This window comes from Nyctereutes procyonoides, unplaced genomic scaffold (assembly GCF_905146905.1).
Source record: "Nyctereutes procyonoides isolate TBG_1078 unplaced genomic scaffold, NYPRO_anot_genome, whole genome shotgun sequence".
NCBI classification, from domain to species: Eukaryota; Metazoa; Chordata; class Mammalia; order Carnivora; family Canidae; genus Nyctereutes; species Nyctereutes procyonoides.
In genome coordinates, this window is record NW_026575124.1 from 124,044 (window position 1) to 146,017 (window position 21,974).

The following is a 21,974-nucleotide window of genomic DNA, read 5'->3' on the forward strand; positions in this document are numbered from 1 at the left end:
CTTCCTCAATTGACTTAACTGCATGATTTCTGTTTTATCTACCTCTAAAGCAAATCTGCAGTGTTCCAAAGCCTGCCTTGGTATTGACTAAAGAGAGCTGCCCAGGAAAAAAGAAAGAAAGAGATCTTAACGCTGGGCTTGGTTGGGAAAAATACATTCACTGTGCTTCTAGACTGCATCATTCTTTTTGTCCTCCTCTGGACACTTAGAAGACCCACTAACACAGCAATGTATAATAAGGCTCTAAAGACACCATCTGAATGTTCAAAAGAAAGCTTCGGAAGAAATCTACTGGCTTCCCGAAAAACCTAAATATACAAAAAAACTGTAGAACTATTTCCCCAATCCCCATGTTCACAGTGGGACAGTGGTGATTTCACACAGTTTTTGCTGTGAGAGGGATTATGGTGAACAGAAGCAGGCGTTTGCCCTCTGGAGAGCCTACACACACACCGCACAACACACACCCCTGAGGAATGAAGAAAGTACACATTACTAGCCAAATGGTTTTTAAAGTATATTTCTTAAGGTAACAGTTATTCTTCCCTTATTACAAAACCATAGCCACTGCAAGAGTAGTAGGGCAAGCGTCAAGGTCTTTGATATTGGTCTTTTGGTCAACAATAAACTTAGCTTAAGTAGACTGTACAGTTGTATGAATTTGTAAAAGTATTATATGAACAACTAGTGAGGTTTCGAACTCTTGTAACTGCAGTTGAATAGTTCTTGTATTTCTTGTGAACCGTGTTTAATGGTTTTACCTCAAATCAGAAAACAAAATGAAGTGCTTTGGTCAGTTAATAAAATGGTTTTACCCAGTAAAAAAAAAAACAAAAAAAAAACGGAGCCACCCAGGCACCCTAATATCTTTTTCATTTTTAAAGTATCTTCAGTTATCTTTTTAATTTTCTATATTTTATCACTATATTATTTTCATAATCATAAATATGATTTAAAACATAACAAAATGATGGACAGCCCTGGTGGCCCAGCGGTTTAGTGCTGCCTTCAGCCCAGGGCATGATCCTGGAGACACGGGATCGAGTCCCACGTCGGGCTCCCTGCATGGAGCCTGCTTCTCCCTCTGCCTGTGTCTCTGCCTCTCTCTCTGTGTGTGTGCCTCTCATGAATAAATAAATAAAATCTTATTTTTTAAAAAAAGCATAACAAAATGAGAAGGAAGGGAAAGATGAAGGGAGAGAAAGAGGAAGTAAATACCAGGTTTTTGTACCAGAAATCTTTAGAACTCTATTTTTATCTTTAGACATTATTGGCCACCCTAGTTCCCCCCCTGCCTTGTATGATGCAACCCACTGAAACAAGAATGATTCTGGGAAGGAATAGTTGGCCCTTGGAGACCTCATTCACATTCAGGGCAGGCCTCCTGCTTAAGGACCTCTCCAGGGAGCTCCCTCACTCTCCAAGGTCTAGAACTGAGATCAAGTCCCTCTGGCCATTGTTATATGGGAGGCAGAGTCAAGAAGTCTTCCCCTTAGACAGAAAGACTATAGGGGCATTTCCTTGCTAAGAAGTTCCACCCCTGAATCTTCTAAAGGAGGGACAAAGTTGAGGGTAGCCCACAGAAGCCCCAGCCACATCTGGGATTTTTGGTCCAGGGTTGGAAAGACTGTCATTTGATTATCATCCACTGAGACCATCTCTTGTTGGCCTAGGATGCACATGTGAAGACAAATCTTCTCATTCGTATCCATCTTCTCCTGTAACTACCTACTCTGGGAATCCATGAGTGCACAAGCCATCAATAGAGATCAGAATCTCACTTATCTACTGAGTTACCCATCAAAGAGAAAGGTGACAATTTTACCTTGCTCTGATCTAGGCGAAAACCTATAACTCTACATTTTACCAAGTGTTCTTGGTATTTTTATCTCTCTTTTCTCTCTTCTCTTCTTTCTCTTCTCTTCTTTCTCTCTCTCTCTCTCTCTCTCTCTCTCTCTCTCTCTCTCTCTCTCTCTCTCACTTTTACCATCCCTGTGATGCACAGAAAATGGTACAAATTTGAGTTGACTTTATCCAAATCCTCTGGTACCAACTCAGAGGATAGCACAGTTTTCATGGACTTTCATGTAAAGTTTTGAGATTACAGAACAGAAGAGTTCTGTATAGTATAGATTCACAGAAACCCGGGAATGGGAAGACCTTGGAGTAGCCGATGGGCACAACTCTCACCTCCATTTTGAGGGCTTCCTCCTTCCTGGCTTCCGTGAAATTAGCACACTCACGTACCACTTCTGCTTGGGTTGACACAGAAGGGGAGAAAGTATTTCTGTTTAGTACCAGTGAAACCCAAATTAAATTGTCCCTTAATCTTTAGAATTTCTTTTTTTTTAATCTTTAGAATTTCTAAGCTGGAATGGACTTTAGAACCATCTAGTTTTCCCAGATTTTTTTAAATGAGAAACTCAAGGGACTTACTCTTGAACTTACTGTAGCAGAGAAATGACTTGCACCATCATTAGGTGCACAGTACCTCTATCAATCAATCATTCATCATGGTCTGTCAGCCAATCAGTTACAATGTCATCACTTATTCACTGTGCCAGTCAGCCCTCCTGTGGTTTGAGCTCAATTTCTTTTGGAACTGGAGAACAGTACTTCTCAGTGCTCTGAATTCTGTTCCCAAATGCTTTACTTTCCTTCTCCAGTCCTGATAATCCCTATTCTCTTCTCTTTCCTTTCCAGGTCTGCTTGTCTACATTCTTCTTTCCCACTTTCTCCACCTTAGCCAATAGCTTCCTTCCCTGAGCCAGGAAGGACTAATGAGGTCTGACGTGGCAGAGGTGTTCCTGCTACACAATCTGTCCTGGATCAGCCATGAAGTTTTACTTCCAAAGCTTCATCCCCAAGACTGGTAACTCATTAGATCATTCTTTTCCATTCTTGTCCTTCTGAAAGGAGAACTGAAGTGCACCATGGAAGTTGGCAACATAACCACAGTCACATTTGTCCTCCTAGGACTATCCAACAATCCTCAGATCCAGGCTCTGCTCTTTGTGCTCTTCCTGGGGATTTACCTCCTGACCATTCTGGGGAACCTGGCGATGCTGCTGGTCACCAGGGCTGATTCTCACCTCCACACACCCATGTACTTCTTCCTGAGTCACCTCTCCTTCTTGGATGCTTTCTATTCCTCAATCATTGTGCCTAAATTGCTAGAGAACCTCCTTTCCAAGTGGAAGACTGTTTCCTCTGTTGAATGTTTCACCCAGATCTCCTTGGTCATATTTTCTGGGGCCACTGAAACTTGCCTCCTTTCAGTCATGGCCTATGACCGGTTCCAGGCTGTGTGCCACCCACTGTTGTATGTGGTGGCTATGAATAAGAAGCTATGTACTGGCCTGGTGGTAGCATCCTGGGCCATAGGAGTAGGGACTAGCCTGGTTAACAGCATCCTTCTGGCTCAGCAGCACTTCTGTGGACCCAATCTTGTCCGTAGTTTTGCCTGTGAGCTTCCTCCAGTGCTCCTGTTGACCTGTTCTGACCCCTATGTTAGTGTTGCCTCCAACCTGACCACCATGGCAGTCCTGGGCCTTGGTACCTTTGTCCTATTGCTGGGCTCCTACACTCGTATCATCATGACAGCCCTAGGAATCAACTCTGCCACCGGTCGGAGAAAGATCTTTTCCACCTGCTCTTCTCATCTTCTTGTGATCACCAACTTTTATGGTTCAGGAGTTATCAGGTATGTCATACTATAACCTCCCAAATGTCAATGTAGGATATCCCTTACCCAAAAGTGTCCTGGTCTGTAGAACAGAGCATTGCAAAATAGCAAGAAAATGACTGGATTGGAATTCAGAAGGCCTGAGTTCTAGTTCTGGCTCTGCTGTAGACGAGCTGTGTGAATTATAAAAAATCTATTTTCTTTCTCAGGTCTCAATTGTCTAACTCTGAAAGATGAGCTTATAAAAGGACTAGAGACATTCTTATTTTTGTTAACTTATGATTGATAGGAAAAGGAAATCAGAAAGCCCTTGGTAGATTTTTATTCAGTGCTAGACAAAACAATAAAACATATCATTCTTGAAACAGATGATATCTTTTTTCCTACTGGAAGATGATGTCTCTGAAGCTTATTTGTGCTATAAGTATTTATTAGACACTTTCCATACACCATTTTATGTAGTCAAGCTCAATTTTAATATGTAGCACACTATAAGAGAAATATTATTAATCTCACTTTCAGGTAAGGAACCTAAGTTTCAAGAGTACCAAGTACTCAAAGTCCCCAGAGCAAGTTAGAAATTGAGCCATAATATAAGTGACTCCAAATCTCATGCTCTTTCCTACCACGCTTGTCTCAAACATAAACAGCTCTAGCTGACAAGTCCTCACTTACTAGGAGCAGAATAATTAATGGCCCATGATGTCTACTGGTGAACTGGAGATGGATTTATACAAATTGCTCCATACTTTTCTCACTTGCCTGTTACTTAGAGAGAAGGCAGGAGAAGAAAAAGATGATAAGGAATAGTCCAGAAGAGCTCATTTGAGGCTGTGGACAAATCTCTTTATCTTCTTGTATCCTATTCTTCATATACCATAAGGAGACTATAAGATGGCTCCTACCTACTCCACAGAAATATTAGGAGGGATAGATTAGATGAAGAAAAATGACAGTAAAATGAATATCTTTTTAAATCAAGCACACCAGAACCTGCAAATAACATTCCAATGATGATGGCACTGTTGAAATAAATAAATAAATAAATAAATAAATAAATAAATAAATAAATAACACTTCTTTGGGAAATACTCCCAGTGATCCTCAACAAAATGAACCTCAAGGGACACAGAACATGAGAGACTTCCAACTCTGGGAAACGAACAAGGGGTGGTAGAAAGGGAGGTGGGTGGGGGGTGGGGGTGACTGGGTGACAGGCACTGAGGGGGGCACTTGATGGGATGAGCACTAGGTGTTATTCTATATGTTGGCAAATTGAACACCAATAAAAAATAAATTTAAAAAAATGATCCTCAATATTTAACCTTATTATTTTTGATTCGTATCTTGTGCTTAACACATTTTTATCTTCCACTTTATTTACCAAGCTTGGCTTCTTTTCTAAACCAAAGAAAAAGGCACCTAAAAGGACAAATGTTTGTTCCACTAGCATTATATAAAATGATGTGCCGTGACTGAGGGTAATTCCCAGAGCCATAAATGTTGGGAACAATGATAGCATTATTAGAATAACCATACACTTTTGTAAGAAACAATCCTCACAAGATGAGAACATACAGTTGTATATACAAGGAAAAGAAGGGGAAAAAATCCTCACACCTTTGTCCTAACTATTAAGAAAATATGCTTTGAAGACTTTGAAGTACTACAGAAACAAATGAAATTGTTAGTTTTATTCTAACCTTCAGCACTTTCCTTTTCCTTGGGGCAGCTCTTACAAGATAACACATGTTTGGAGGCATTGAAGGTAGAAATGACTCAGCTCTCCCTAATCACACAATCATATCTAGATGCTGTTACCACCATTAGTCCATTCAGCTCTGAGGACCCTCTTTGCAGTCTCTGGGATGGGATGGACCATGGCTGCCAACAGTATTGTGACCATTGTTCTGGTCTCAGTTTACTCATTTGTGCTATTCCCTCCAAGGTACATGACCCCAGCATCCGGCTCAGCCCTGGAACAAGTACTCTCCATGCAATACAGTGTGGTGACCCCACTGCTAAACCCTCTCATCTACAGTCTGAAGAACCAGGAAGTGAAGGCAGCTCTCAGGAGGGTGCTGGCCAGGAAGCCCAGGCTTACCTTGTAACCTAGCTCCACTGCATCCTCTCGCAACAGGAGAAAGAGTTGTGCAACAGAAGAGGAAGCAGGAAGAGCTATTACCAGGTATCTCAGCATTCTTCCTTTTGCAAAAGAGAAGCATTAGTTCCTCTGACCCCAAAATCCTCTCCTAATGAAGCGAGATGGGGATACCTCCATGGAGCATCTGATATCTATCCACAGGAGGCCCAGTTACCACTCAAGAAAATTCTCACAAAAAAACCTATGAAGGATCCCAAAAAAAATAATAAAGAACTATTACATGATCCAGTATTCCCAATTTGGGGTACTTATCCAAAGGAAATTATATGTAGATGTCAGAGGAAAGTAGCATAGAGGAGAAATTGGGATAGACAGAGAGAAAGAGGGACACCTGGGTGGCTCAGTGGTTGAGCGTCTGCCTTCAGCTCAGGGCATGATCCCAGTCCCGGGATCGAGTCCCAGGAACAAGTCCCAGGATTGAGGCCAGGGATCAAGGCCCTCATCAAGGCCCATATCAATGTCCACATCAGGTTCCCGGCTGGGAGCCTGCTTCCCCCTCTGCCTATGTCTCTGCCTCTCTCTCTGTCTCTCATGAATAAATAAAATATTTTTTTAAAAAAAGTCTGTTTCTTGGTTTGCCTCTCTTTTTTTTACCAAATGTTCACCTTTCCCATATGTTCATGTTTTGTTTCTTAAATTCCATATATGAGAGAAATCATATGGTATTTGTCTTTCTCTGACTGAATTATTTCACTCAGCATAATACCCTAGCTCCATCCATGTCATTGCAAATGGCAATGGCTGAGCTGACTGTAAGGGTCCTGTGATCCTCTCACAGCACTTTGTGAAGGATATTTCCTTATCTAAAACAAAAACAAAAACCAAAAAAAAAAAAAGGATATTTCCTTACCTCAAGAGTAAGGAAGTCCCTCAAACCATGCAAGTCACCCATTTCAGATTCTTTTCTTTTTAAAGATTTTTTATTTATTTATTCATGAGAGACACAAAGAGAAAGGCAGAGACATAGGCAGTGGGAGAAGTAGGCTCCCTGCAGGGAGCTCGATGTGGAACTCGATCCCAGGACTCCGGAATCACAATTTGAGCCAAAGGCAGATGCTCAACCACTGAGCATCTATTATAGATGTCCCCCCATTATAGATTCCTGGTGCCCCATCCTTGCCCTTGTCCTTTCTGTTCTTCTCCTATCCCACATCTCCACCAGTCAAAATCCAACTCATACTTCAAAACCAACTTAACTGTCACTCCTTTCATGAATCCTTCTTTGACCTCTTTTTCCCATAGCACTCCCCTAAATAAAGTACCTTTTTCTCTTATGAATGCTTGAAGAACATTTCTAACCTCTCTCATGATGCTATGACATTATTCCTTGTATTATAATTATTTATCAATATTTATCTTCTCTTTCCTACTTGTCCGTGAGGAAAGAGACCCTCTTGCCAATTTTTGACTCCCTCGATAGTTCCTTGAATATGCCAAATGATCAGTAACCTTGTTGAATTGAATTGGTACAGAAAGTAACCTCCGTCTTTCTATTATAAGTTCAGCCTATTTCCTCTTCAATAGAGATGAGAGGTGACTATGACCTACAACTTCAATGTCCACCCATTCATGCTATTTCCTCCTCCTCCCTCTGGGAAGAAAATACAGCTAGTCATTCAAAATCAGGCCCTTTATTCAAGACAGAGATGAAATCCATTGTTGTACTGAAAGTGCCATCAGAGGGACTGAACAAGGGTCAAAAGTCCAGTGTACCAGCCATGCATTGCTGGAGAATAGTCCTCAAGTGTCCAATGGTGTCACCACAGGGCTCAGGATTCAGAGACAAATCAGCTTCAAGGAAGAAGAAAGAATCAAACTGAGGTAGCCTTAGGGAAGAGGCATTCCGGGAACATACAGAAGCAGAAGCACCAATGACAGCAGGCACTCACAACTTCTCACAGCGCCACTGCTCCAGCTTCTCAGAGCAGAGTGGTTTATGGGCCAACCTGATAATGGAAAAGGAGACAGGACAAGTTGGCTAACTGGATCTTTTTTTTTTTTTTTTTTTTTGGCTAACTGGATCTTAGCTTGAACTTCCATCTAACTTTACCCGCAGGAGGGCCAAGGTGGTAGAGTGTGGATGAAAATTAAAGAAAGACTTTCCTAGCCAAATGGCAAGGGACACGGAGCCACCTAGTGGATAGCATCCACTTTAAAACTTCAAGAAAATTGTAGGGCTGGAAAGGACATGAATGGTATCAAGGGCTTACTTCAGGGTCTAGGACTAAACAATCAGAAATAGATATCCATGTTCAGGTGAAGGGAGACCTAGGTCCCAGTCCTCTATTCCCTATGCTTAATAGGAATATTACCAAACAAGAGTGTCATGGAGGAGGCTTGAAAATTGGAAACCTGAGTCTGCTGGATGAGTTTTGTTTTGGAAAATACATTCTACATTAAATAGCCAGGAGATAGAAGGAGAGGGCAGTGGTGCTGGCCTAAAGAAGTGAGAAAAAGGAAGAGAAGGGAAAAGTAGAAAATAGAATGAGGATTCACCAGTAGTCAATTCCTTCCTTATCCAGGATCTTCTTGGCACAAATCATGTCATCAGTAAGGTCATCATCCAGGAACTCTGGCAGGAGTTACAAGGACAGGAATGTGAGAGCTAAGTATTACCCAGAAAGATAGTGAGTTCCCTCTTCCCTGGATCAAGCAAGTCTGGTCCTTCTCTGAAATGTAGGCTTATGCCTCTTGTCTTCCTATATTAGAAAGCCAATACGGTAATGCCCCCCTTCACTTCTCTTGGGTATCTTCAGAGGAATTATCAGCTTCATCAACTCTGAAAATGCAGGGTATCAGACTTCAAGATTTCCAAACCGCTAAGCTCATCTACTTCAGGGAACTGCCTGCGGCTTTGGTGAACATGAAAATTCTAACAGCCTTTTACTCAGCACTGTCTATTCAAGTCCCACACCACAATTAAAGTGGAGTAGAAGACAATGAAGTCAGAGGTGTCCTTGATACCAAAAATGAGATTATCCCAGGGGTAGGCTCCAGGAAAACAGAGGAACAAAGTAAAAGGGACTACTCACTGTCACAGGAGATGTCACAGATGTTCTTTGACTGAAGGTTCTGGTCATCCTTGCACCAAAATTTATTGCTGATCTGGAAAAGTCCATATTCTGTGCCACCATTGTTATTGACTATGGTTTGTGTGTCATAACCACTGGTATGAAATATAGTACAGATCCCTGAGGGAAAGATGAAAAAGGGCTATCACAGAGGTGTCCAAACACAGCATTTATAGCATAAATGAGGACCTGTATTACCAGACATAGAAAGACTCTCTAATTAATTTCCAAATATGACAATGCACAAAGTATCTTAATGAGAAGAAGAGTTCCAATAAGGATCAGATGATAAGAAATGGAAGATACATGAATAGATGTAACAAAAGAGTAAACAGTTAAGAAGATAAGAGGATTATTATATAATTGGATGAAAATGGAGAGGAAAATGAGGGTAGAAGAGACAGGTAGATGAAAAATGAGATGAAGCAAGGCAGCAGGGAACTCACATTCAGGCAAAGCAATGCCTCCAAAGCCATCCATGTCTTTCAGCACCTGGGACAGCTCACATTTTGTAAATTGCTTTGCCTGGATGGCGGGGAACAAGATGCCAACCAGGAGCAGAGAGACAAAGGACATCATTTTGGCTGCCCCCAAGAGCCTGAAATGGAGGCACCACACAACTCCACCTCCTTTTATTTGTGGAGAAAGCCTCAGGGGCCCTGGAATAAAGCCCTACATCCTGGAAGAGGATAAAGAGAGACTGGCCATGCCAGCTGAGCCTGCCAGCTTCCTTCTGTACTTTCACCCCATTTTTCCTTCTCCTCCCCTACTCTCTAGTCCATACCAGGTATTGTTTTCTGCCCAGAGAGAGTTTCAAGCATGATTCTGTTCCCATTTGGTTTTGTTTGTACCTTTGTTTCTTGAAGGAAGCAGGATGTCCCCAGTCTACCTCAGGAACAAAGGAGGCTTCAGGGCTAATATGAGTGAGGCAATCAGAAAATAAAATAAGGGCCCATGGCCAACACCCCCTGCCCCCTAGAGACATACAGAATATGGAAAGGGAGTATATGTCATTACATGCCATAGTCCCAGGATCAGAGCTGGCAGTTGTCCAGTCAATCCAGGCATTCAGCAAAGCCCAGAAAGAATCCCATGATATGGTGGTTCATGGCTAGGGGCTCAGGAATAGGGAAAAACTATAGCAACATAGACTATAAAAATCAGATATAACCTGGATCCAGAGACTTCCTACTTCAGGAAAACAGAGAATTTGAAAAGTATGTATGACAGTATCTAGCTATCCTATGAGCTATTACCAGGCTCTCCACCCCTAACCACCACTACCACTAAATAGCCAGGTACTACATTTATGTTAATTAAGATATTATGTAAATCCAAAAGTAATAACTTGTAGATTTGTCATGGGTATAGAAACTTATAGACAGCCTCAGAGTTGGTCACAAAAGGTTAAAAAGACAGTAACACAAGCCAGTGGGAAGATAAGACTTTGAGCACTTTAAGATTGGACTAGGACATTCTCGCATCTGGCTCCTTGTGGGGAGCCTGCTTCTACCTCTGTCTCTGTCTCTCTCTCTTTCTCTCTCTCTCTCTCTCTCTCTCTGTCTCTCTGTACCTCTCCCTCCCTCCGTCTCCCCTCCCCTCCCCTCCTTCCCTCTCTCTCCCCCTTTCCCCCTTCATACAGTGCTCTCTCTCTCTAAAAAAATCTAAATAAGTACAATTTAAAAAAAAAGTTCGGTCACATGGAATCGAGACTGCTGGATAACGATAAGGAAAACAACTCCATGTGTGAGAAAGTAGGAGACACGTAGAAGAGATTCGTTTTTATCCAGTCCTCACCTATGTAAGAGAGTGAAAACTTCTCAACATTAAAGGAGCTGCATTTTGGGGACAACTCTAAAAGCACCTGTAGGGCAGCCTGGGTGGCTCAGCGGTTTCGCGCTGCCTTCAACCTGGGTGTGATCCTGGAGACCCAGGATCTAGTCACACGTGGGGCTCCGTGCATGGAGTCTGCTTCTCCCTCTGCCTGTGTCTCTGTCTCTCTCTGTGTCTCTCATGGATAAACAAATAAAATCTTTAAAAAATAAAAATAAATAAATAAAAATTAAAAAATAAAAATAAATTTAAAAAAAAGATTGGACTAGGATATAGTTAGAGTCTATAAAACAAGATTCTGGATCTGAGCTTTTTTAAGATCGGTGCCATTGAGCAAGTAGAGTTGTGAGTACTAGTTCTAAATAATTACTCCAACCTGCTGGCATCAAGCTTCATGTCATGATGCCAATAACTATTAGCCTCCTTCATGGCAGGGCTCATTCTCTTTATTCTAAGACTTCCAAATTGAAGGTATTCCTAACTGTTATATCCTACAACTCTTCAGAATCAGGGCAAACCCCTCTCAGTTTTATCTGTCTTCCATATCATGGATAACCAGTATGTGCAGTAGCATAGCATGAGTGAAACAAGTATACAGGATCTTGGTGCCAAGAGAGATGAACAGAAAGTCCTGATAGCAAAGAGATACATGTTCAGAAACAGTGAAATGTTACTACTGCCTTTCTCTTCCATTCTACTCAGAGGCATTGAGAGGTGCATGAAGAACAAAAATAGGAATTCTATCACACTAAACAAGTATGATTGAAAATATGGCTGGGAGCAGAGGATGATCTTGAACCATACAAAAGAGGGACAGATAAATAAAGCTAGTCCTGGGATGCCTAGGTGGCTCAGTGGTTGACCATCTGCCTTTGGCTCAGGGCGTGTTCCCGGGGTCCTTGGGGTTGAGTCCCACATCCGGCTCCCCTCAGGGAGCCTACTTCTCCTTCTGCCTATGTCTCTGCCTCTCTCTGTCTGTCTCTCATGAATAAATAAATAAAATCTTTTTTAAAAAAAGAAAGAAAGAAAAAGCTAGTCCCGAGGACTGGTCTCTCCAATAGTGAAATCTGATGTAAAATGCCTCCTGCACTGACCTATGGACTAAGTACTTGTGATAGAACAAAATGGTGGGCCAAGATATCAGGAATCACAGGGGTTTACTATACTTCTAGCCAAGTCAAGACTTACAGTAGCAGCCTGCTTGCCCAAAATTTGGTTGTGTCTCTGCCCTTCCCTGAAGCGATAAAAAGCAGTATTCAGATCTACACAGCTAAGCCCAGAAAATAAATGTGCCTCAGGCAAGAGGAGCCATTATTTCCCTGGAAATGTTTGTAAAATAGCATATCTAGTGGTCATCTGAAAAAGAAGATGGGAGATGTCTAAAGGGAACAATTACAAGCATTCAGAGAAAGACACAGATTCTTGGCGATACACCAAAGAAGAACAACAAACAAAGACCACAGCACTGAAAGAGGAAACATACGGAAAGATACCAGCACAGCTAATGAAGGAAAGCTCCAGCTACCAGACAGGTAGGGTCCTCTGTGTGTAGGCTGAGATCTGAATTAAAGCAGTGAGGAGGCATTGACCACACATGGATTTTTCAGGAATGTGCTAGGAAGCTGTTCATTCTCTCAGATGCTGTGCTAAAACTCAAGTTTCCCAAGCCAGACTTATTTGAAGGACTTCTAGCGATTAAGGAATCAAAATCATCTGCTTCAAAACGCAGTTGGCAGGTGCCATCCAAAACTGTAGCTTGCAGATGAGTGGTAATTTATAGAGAGAGCCCAGGGCTACTGTTTGGAGGAACACCCTCCAAACCCTAAATCCACAATAATATTGATTATTACTTCTTCTGGTTAATACACTCACCTGTTCTACTTCCTCCCATAATCCAGGAAAATTATCACTAGGTGCACAATGAGACTAGATCTTGGACTTGACACAAAAATTTCAGACAAATTATTAATTGAATTAGAGAGTTATTTATAGCAAATAACATTTGGAAAGGGAGTGATTTCTACTGGTGCTTTTCTTTTGGGGTTGCTTGTGCAAAAGTCCTTGCAAAGTCACTTAGCACTATGGATTCACATTCTGTATCTGCACCAAAGTCTTCTCAATTTACATAGCTTATTTTGAATTGTTGTATTTGTACCACTATTTCTATAACTGCTCTTCTGCTTAATGATTCATTTCTGTGAACTGAGAAAAGTATCAACAAAAAATGCAAATATACAAATATAAATCATAACTTGCAAATTATTTTAAAATATACTAACTAGGGAGGCCTGGGTGGCTCAGTGGTTGACCACCTGCCTTGGGCTCAGGGTGTGATCCTGGGGGTGCAGGATGGAGTCCCACATGGGGCTCCCCACAGGGAGCCTGCTGCTCCCTCTGCCTGTGTATCTGCCTCTCTGTGTGTGTCTCTCATGAATGAATGAATGAATGAACAAAATCTCTAAAATATACTAACTATACAAATTATTTTAAAACATACTAAAATAAATTTTACCTTTTTAATGAAATATTAATTAAAACAAATTCATAGGTCTGTAATTACCAAGAATGCAAATCTTAACCTATTTTTCATTTTTTTAAAAAAATTTCTTTATTTACCTATTTATTTAGAGAGCATGAGTGAAGGAAAGACAGAAAGAAATAAATTTATAATAAATTTCTTTATAAAGAAATAACTAGGGGTGGTGGAAGGGGAGGAGGGTGGGGGGTGGGGGTGACTGGGTGGCGGACACTGAGGTGGGCAGTTGACAGGATGTGCACTGGGTGTTATTCTGTATGTTGGCAAATTGAACACCAATAAAAAATAAATTTATAAAAAAAAGAAATAAATTTTCTTTATTTACCTATTTATTTAGAGAGCATGAGTGAAGGAAGGGCAGAAAGACAGGTAGAGGGAGAAGGAGACTCTCCCCTGAACACAGAGCCCAACATGGAGCTAGATCTCAAGACCCTAATATCATGACCCAAGTCAAAATCAAGAGTCAGATGCTTAACCGACTGAGCCACACAAGTACCCTCATTTTAATTTATAAAATGTCTATGTTTATTTTTCAAGATTTTATTTATTGATTGATGAGAGAGGCAGAGACACAGGCAGAAGGAGAAGCAGGCCAGACCCCCCACAGGGAGCTTATCCTGGGATAAGAGGATAAGTCCTCTTATCCCAGGACTCCAGGATCATGACCCGAGCTAAAGGGAGACACTCAAGCAACCACTGAGCCACCCAGGAGTCCCAAAAATTTTTTTTAACTTATATAAAATTTGTAAGAATATTATAATCAACTCACATTTACTCTTTGTGTAGTAGATTCACCCACTGTCAACATTTTGCCACATTTGCACATTCTCTTTCACATTCTTTTTTTCTCTTATTAGGCTTCATTAGATAAATATTTAATTAAGATTTGAGATAAAGGTGCACAACATGATTATTTGACCCACATGTATACTGTGAAATGATTGCCACATTAAGTTTAGTTAACATCCCTAGTCCCTCACGTAATGACAGTTTGTGTACATGTGTGCCTGTGGTAAGAATATTTAAGATTTACTTAATGTTCTTAGCAAGAGGTTGTCTTTTCGTTTTGTTGATTGTTACTTTTGCTGTACTTTTGCTGCTACTTTTTCTTTTTACTTTGACATGATCCCACTTGTTTATTTTTGTTGCTTGTGCTTTTGATGTTATATCAAAAAATCATTGCCAAGACCAAAGTCAAGGAGATTTTTCCCTATGTTTTCTTATATGAGTTTTATCATTTCAAGACTTACATTTAGGTCCTTAATCCATTCTCAGTTAATTCTCATGAGTGGTATAAAATAAAAGTCCAATCACATTCTTTTGCACATTTATATTCGGTTTTCCCAACACCACTTCTTAAAGACACTATCCTTTCCTTGTTGAATATTGACTTCTCGGTCAAGGATTAGTTGACCATACATGTGTGGGCTCGTATCTGCATTTTCTGTTCCATTAGTCTAGGTATCTTGTTTTTAATGCCAGTACCATACTACTTAGATTACTGTAGCCTTGTAATATAGTTTGAAATAAGGACTTGTGATGCCTCCAGCTTTTTCTTTCTCAGGAATGTTTTGGCTATTTGAGGTCTTTTGTGGCTCCATACAAAATTTAACATTGTTTTTTTTCTATTTCTATAGTTTACATAATAAATAGTATAAATATTTTAACAAAATTTATTATTCCAATCATGAACATGTGATATCTTTCTTTGTATCTTCTTCATTTTCTTCCATTGATGTCTTACAGTTTTCAATGTACAAATTTTTTACCTCCTTGGTTAAATTAATTCCTATTTTATTGTTTTTGATGCTATTGTAAATGAGATTGCTTTCTTTATTCCTTTTCAGATAATTTCTTGTTACTGTATTATAATAATTTTTAGAAAGTAACTTTTTACTGTTAAATTTTTAATCTCAGGTTACAAGTATGTTTCTTTTATTCATATTTTACTTTATATATTTCAGTAAGATTTTATAGTATTCTTTTTACATATTCAGTGCCTTTTTATTGAAGTTATTCCTAAATATATGACACTTTTTTGTTGTTAATGTGAATGAGGTATTTTCCTTTTCCATTTTTAGGTATTTACCAATAGTACAGAGAACAAGTGCTTTTTTGTAAATATATCTTCCACCCAGCCACCTCACCAAAATAGGTTATAAATTCTAACATTTTTTCACTAATTTCTTTGATATCTCCAAAAGTGATAAGCTTTCTTTTAGTTTTTTGGCTTTTAGCAAAAAGAAACTACCAGGGAATATGTCTGCCTCTGTCGTGGTTGATGGAAAAAAATAATTAACAATTAACAGTAATACTAAAGTTCTCTCTTGAGAACACAAAACCATTGGCCTGTTCTCCTTCAGGATTGAAGTTCATGTTAACAGGTCCACATCCAGGCAAGGATGGGCTATAGTGGATGATATGGTGCACAGACCTGATTCCTTTTACCAGTTACACGATGAAAGCACTCATTCCCCCAGTTGCTAGGAGGATTATCTGCAGATAGCATTCAGCTGAAACCCTCTCTGAGCAGTTACTCTCAGAGGAAGAGAGCCCCCTTGCCTCAGACAGCACTTGCCTGGCCATTGAGACTTCACAACTTCCCATGAGATTGAGCACTTTATTTTTTGTTTTGTTTTGTTTTGTTTTAATAGCAGGTAAAGAAATGTATTGACAAAGGTTTACATGTTTTAGGACTTGAATGTCCTCCACATAGTCAAGAGGAAATAACTGACAATGAATAAACAATAGGAGAAAAAAACTCTTCCACAAAGATCTTCCAGAACTTCACAGCATCACTGGTCAAATGCTATAAAGAGAACTGTCCAGTGAAACCAATGAGCAGGGAGTTTAACAGAGAATCCTAATTTAACAGCCTCACTGAAAAATAAAGAACAAAGCAACCAACCAAACTTCTCTTCTACCCACTAAAAGGAACATCAAAGGGAATCAGGAAAATTTGAAATCTTACAAAGTAGTTTTTTTGAAGACTAAAGAGAGAGGGGAGGGACACACCATTGCAAGTGTTAACACGTAATACATGAGGACAAGGATTCTAACAAATTTTCTAAGTCTCTACGTGCATCATCAAGAATCGTATTATTAGAAACAGACTGCATAGACATATAAACTATTTGGTATTAAAAACAGACCTTGCTATATGAACATATAGTATGTCACTTTTATCTTGCCCTTTAGCCTGGAATCCCTCAACACTCACCACACAGTCAGTGTGGTCCTGAATTAACAGCTGCAAAACCCAGGAGACCCCATCGTGTCATTTTTGTAAAGGATCAAGATTCAGCACCTAGAGGTCCCCACCCAACCTCTGTGCTGTGTGTGTGTGTGTGTGTGTGTGTGTCTCCCAGAAATAAGTAACTTCAAGTTGCATTATTAAGTCCACAGGCAAGTTTGAATACTGAAATCTAGCTAGAAAAAGTAGCATCAAAGACAAAATTAGCTGGAATTCACTAGAAAAGCTAAAGGAAGATTAAAAAAAAAAAAAACACTGCCAGTTCAAGTCAGAATGAAGGTGAGGGCCATTAAGACCAACCAGCTTTGCAGAAATGTGGATGTTGTGCTGCTGTTCTTTGAAAAACGAGGTCCCTAAGAAGCATGTTCACTCGAGAAAAATATTGTGTTTGCTAAGTTTCTATCGCCATCCCCAAGTTAATTCCAATTTTGTACACTGTTCAAGGGGAGAGCATATGTTGATTAAGATGTGTTCACAGCTGATGCATCTGCAAAAAGTTCTTCATGAAGGCTGCCAGCTTCTGAATATCCTCAATCGTGATGGTATTATACAGAGAGGCCTGGATGCCTCCCACAGACCTATACCCCTTCAAGGAAATCCTATTGAGTTCGAGAGCTTTATCAAGAAATCTTTTTTCTAAAGCATCATCTCCTTTGACATTGCCAGTGCGGAATGGAATATTCATCTTGCTCCTGTTCTTGGACTCCACTGGACATACATAGAATCCTTGAGAATTATCAATAATATCATAAATCATTTGTGATTTGATGGAGCTGAGCTTCTCCATGGCTGCTGCACCACCACTGTTCTTAATCCACTCCAGGACCAAGCCCATGACATAGATGCTGAAGCACTTTGTTGTGACTGCACTATCGTTCAAGTTGTCCCTCTGACCAATCCTACTCACTTCAGCTTCCTACCCACTGCCCCACACACTCACATATACAGGTGCTGATTCCAAAAGGACTCTCCAAAAAACTACTTGCACACCAATCTCCCTCTCACAATCTGTTTCCTAGACATGACACGTAACAAAGAGAATAATAACAATATCTAATTTGTGGGGTTAGATATTCATAATTAAAATTATTGAAAATAATATAAAGTCAGGCAATATTCAGAGTAAAGTTTTCTAAGGTTTTGTATAACATAATGGTTAAGGTACTAATTAACTTTATTGAAAATGTATTGGTAAAATTTTCAGGTCAACATGTAAAAGAATAGAAATAAGAAAATTCCAACTCAGACAGGAGTAAAATAGAATGGGAAAATAACATACACGGGGAAAAAAAACCTAAAATATCATAACAGAATTAAATTAAAAAACAATAACTGAAAGATATGTGGACAGCTCCCCAAAAATTTTGAAATTAAACACAATTCTAAATAACCAACTGGTCAAAGAGGAATTCTTTAGGGAAATCAAGAAATATTTTGAACTGAATAAAAATTAAAATATAACATATTAAAACTAAAATTTGTAGGGCAGCCAGGTGGCTCAGCGGTTTAGCGCCGCCTTCAGTCCAGGGCCTGATCCTGGGGACCCGGGATCGAGTCTCGTTTTGGGCTCCCTGCATGGAGCCTCCTTCTCTGCCTGTGTCTCTGCCCCTCTGGGTGTGTGTCTCTCTCTCATGAATAAATAAATAAAATCTTTTTAAAAAAAACTAAAATTAGTAGGATGCAGCTAAAGCAGTGTTTAGAAGGAAATTCTAACATTAAATATCTGTATTAGTAAGGAAGAAAAGTATCAAATCAATAACCTAAGATTCCTTTGATACACTAGTCCTTTAAAAAGAATGTTGGAAATACCCATCCAGTCTTACGCGCCAGTGTTGTGAAGAATAAAAACCAAGCACTATTAGGTAATTTCCTCATCCATATCAGCCTTTACTCTTATGCCCATGGAAAGAGGGTAGAGCCCAAATAAGAGAAGTAGCCTGGAAGTTCCTGGCCCAGGCCATCAGAGATGTCAACCAGGATCTATCAGGATGGAGGCACCTGAGTGGCTCAGGGGTTGAGCATTTGCTTTCTGCTCAGGGTCCCGGGATTAAGTCCCCCATCAGGCTCCCTGCAGGCAGCCTGCTTCTCCCTCTGCCTTTCTCTCTGCCTCTCTCTATATACGCTCATGAATAGGTAGATAGATAGATAGATAGATAGATAGATAGATAGATAGATAGAGGATCTATCAGGATGGAAATAGTGGAAATCAGTACCTGCGGCTAAGGAATAATTCCCCAAAATACAGCTCTAGAGGAATGCAAGATAAAACTCCCACTTTCCAACTCTATTCAAGAAGAAACTAGGGGATCCCTGGGTGGCGCAGCGGTTTGGCGCCTGCCTTTGGCCCAGGGCGCGATCCTGGAGACCCGGGATCGAATCCCACATCGGGCTCCCGGTGCATGGAGCCTGCTTCTCCCTCTTCCTGTGTCTCTGCCTCTCTCTCTCTCTCTGTGACTATCATAAATAAATAAAAAATTAATAAAAAAAAGAAGAAACTAAACCTTAAACTGAGTGGGGAAAAATTAGAGAAGAAGACAAACCATGAGAGACTCCTAACTCCGGGAAACAAACAAAAGGCTGTGGAAGGGGAGGTGGGTGGGGGGATGGGGTAACTGGGTGACCAGCATTAAGGAAGGCACTTCATGGGATGAGCACTGGGTATTATACTATATGTTGGCAAATTCAATTTAAATAAAAAATTAAAAATAAATAAAAGATTAAAAAAAGAAGAAGAAACTAACCCTTGAGGGTGGATGGGGTGTACATGTGAATGTTTTTTGTTACAAAGAACCAAACTGTGCTGAATATCTGTCAGAACCAGAATGATAGAAGAGAAACCAGGCCAGTCTGAAAAGAACAACCTCCAGGGTATGTGACAGGCATTGGGACATCTGTACCAGGACGTTCAAAGTGGGTGAGAAGTCGATGGGTAAGAAGGAGACATCAAAACCCAAAAGAGATTTCAAAAGTTGAACAGAATGTAGTAGTAGGTTAGTATTCAGGAAGTTGGAAACAGGGCAGACATACAAAGGTCAGGAATCCTGTGGCATGCACCTTTCAACAAGGCTGCATTCGGGAGCCTGTGGAAACAGTAACATGGATTTCTATTCCTTTATTATTATTATTATTATTGGAGTCCAATTTGTCAACATATAGCGTAACACCCAGTGCTCATCCCATCAAGTGCCCCCCTCAGTGCCTGCCACCCAGTCACCCCCACCCCCTGCCCACCTCACTTTCCACCACCCCTTGTTCATTTCCCAGACTCCCATTAGGAGTCTCTCAGGGTCTGTCTCCCTTTCTGATATTTCCCACTCATTTTTTCTCCTTTCCCCTTTATTCCCTTCCACTATTTTTTATATTCCCCAAATGAACGAGACCATATAATGTTTGTCCTTCTCCGATTGACTTATTTCACTCTTAAAGAGGCTCTTACCGCTTCTGAGTTGACAGCAGTGGGAGCTCTGACAATTCAACGTTTCCTCTACTCAAGATGACTTTAACTAACATAGATTTTTAAAGACCTTTGTTGAGGGAAATTTCACATATAATTAAATGCACCTATTTTAAGTGTACATTTTGATAGGTTTTGATAAATTTATACCTCCACCATCAAGACTTAGAACATTTCCATCACTACAAAAAGTTCCCTCAGTGACAGACCATGAGAGACTCCTAACTCTGGGAAATGAACGAGGGGTAGTGGAAGGGGAGGTGGGCAGGGGGGTGGGGGTGACTGGGTGACGGGCACTGAGGGGGGCACTTGACAGGATGAGCACTGGGTGTTATGCAAAATGTTGGCAAATCGAACTCCAATTAAAAAATTTTTAAATAAAAACATGGGTAATTTTATATCTTAAAATATTGCAAAAAAAAAAAAAGTTCCCTCATATCCCTGAGCAGTCAGTGCCTCCTCCCTGATACCAGGTAAGCTTTGATCTTATTTCCTGTAACTATAAACGAGTTTTGCCTGTTCTAGAAATTCACGTTAATGGAATCGTGTTTTGTGCCTGACTTCCTTCACCCCGTATAGTATTTTTGATATTCATCAATGCTACATGATTCATTCCGTTTTATTACTTAGTAGTTTTCTATTATATGAGTATACCACAATATATTTATTTATTCACTTGCTGGTAGACGGTTGAGTTACTATTGGAGATCTATTTTTTTTTTTTTTTGGTTCTTGAAAGTAATTTTCTTTCTTATTTTTCTTTTTATTTTTTTATTGGAGTTCAATTTGCCAACATATAGCATAACACCCAGTGCTCATCCCGCCAAGTGCCCCCCTCAGTGCCCATCACCCAGTCACCCCAACACACACACCCCACCCATTTCCCCTTCCATTACCCCATTAGAAATGACAAATACCCACTATTTGCTTCGACGTAGGGGGTCCTGGAGGGTATTGTACTGAGTGAAATAAGCCCATTGGAAAAGGACCAACAATATATGGTCTCATGCATTTGGGGAATATAAAAATTAGTGAAAGGGAATAAAGGGAAAGGAGAGATCTATCAGCTTGTCCCTTTGCAATAGACAGCCTCTCTGGGGGAATAGAAAGTTGCGGTACTGGAGTCCCACCTGGTGTCCATCTGTGGTACTGCAAACCCTGGTGCCTGACCTGATTGGCTTTGTTTTCTTCTTCTTCTTCTTTTTTTTTTAAGGTTTATTTCTTTATTCATGAGAGACACACAGAGAGAGGCAGAGACAGGGGCAGAGGCAGAAGCAGGCTCCATGCAGAGAGCTCGATGCGGGCCTCGATCTAAGATCCTGGGATCAGGCCTTGAGCCCAAGGCAGATGCCCAACTGCTGAGCCACCCAGGCTTTGTTTTCAACAGCCCCCAACCTACATCCTACTCCTATCAATACTTAAATGAAGACAAGACAGAAACGAGTTCCTTAGCAACACACACACAAAAAAAAAAAAAAAAAATCAGCACATTGGACATGTATTTCACTCCTTCGCTTCCCGAGGAAGGAGTCAGGAACTGAGGGTTTCCTCCCAATCAGACCAGCCATGCCATGCTATGCTGAGAAGGGTTCTGGTGGGCGAATGGCAAGAATTTTCCTGCTGGAGCTTCAGTGTGTTTGGCTGGGATATATTGTCTATTCTCTCTCCTGAATCCTCTTTTTTTTTTTTTTTTTTTTTTTTTTACAGAAAATAGCCTTCGCCACGCCTCAAACCAAAAATACATCTATTACTTGTTTATCCATGTTTGGGGTTGCTGGTCTCAAAAGATTAGATATTAACAGTTTGTGTCCACTTTCAGGAATACACTTGAATAACATAAGTTTTCAGGGGCTCCCTGGGTGGCTCAGCGGTTTAGCACCTGCCTTCGGCCCAGGGAGTAATCCTGGAGTCCCAGGATTGAGTCCCACATCAGGCTCCCTGCATGGAGCCTGCTTCTCCCTCTGCCTGTGTCTCTGCC

At 40.5% G+C, this 21,974-nt stretch overlaps 2 protein-coding genes across 2 annotated transcripts; one reads left to right on the plus strand and one right to left on the minus strand.

The window, feature by feature from the left end:
- Positions 1-2,933: 2,933 nt before the first annotated feature.
- Positions 2,934-5,796, plus strand: LOC129517238 (olfactory receptor 8S1). The gene is made up of 2 exons (XM_055336912.1): positions 2,934-3,703; positions 5,634-5,796. The coding sequence occupies exons 1-2, from the start codon at positions 2,934-2,936 to the stop codon at positions 5,794-5,796; spliced, it is 933 nt and encodes a 310-aa protein (XP_055192887.1).
- Positions 5,797-7,480: 1,684 nt separating this feature from the next.
- On the minus strand, positions 7,481-9,499 carry LALBA (lactalbumin alpha). The gene is made up of 4 exons (XM_055337225.1): positions 9,367-9,499; positions 8,882-9,040; positions 8,346-8,421; positions 7,481-7,795 (listed from the first exon to the last, which is right to left on the minus strand). The coding sequence occupies exons 1-4, from the start codon at positions 9,497-9,499 to the stop codon at positions 7,735-7,737; spliced, it is 429 nt and encodes a 142-aa protein (XP_055193200.1). The 3' UTR covers positions 7,481-7,734.
- Between the last annotated feature and the right edge of the window lie 12,475 nt (positions 9,500-21,974).

Bases quoted from the DNA above. Each gene is read 5' to 3' on its own strand.
- LOC129517238 (XM_055336912.1), top strand. From the start codon at position 2,934: ATGGAAGTTGGCAACATAACCACAGTCACATTTGTCCTCCTAGGACTA. The intron at 3,704-5,633 runs GTATGTCATACT...ATTCCCTCCAAG, and splicing joins TATGGTTCAGGAGTTATCAG to GTACATGACCCCAGCATCCG.
- LALBA (XM_055337225.1), bottom strand. From the start codon at position 9,499: ATGATGTCCTTTGTCTCTCTGCTCCTGGTTGGCATCTTGTTCCCCGCC. The intron at 8,422-8,881 runs GTGAGTAGTCCC...AACTCCTGCCAG, and splicing joins CTGTGACATCTCCTGTGACA to AGTTCCTGGATGATGACCTT. The intron at 7,796-8,345 runs GTGAATCCTCAT...TTCCATTATCAG, and splicing joins AAGGAAGGAATTGACTACTG to GTTGGCCCATAAACCACTCT.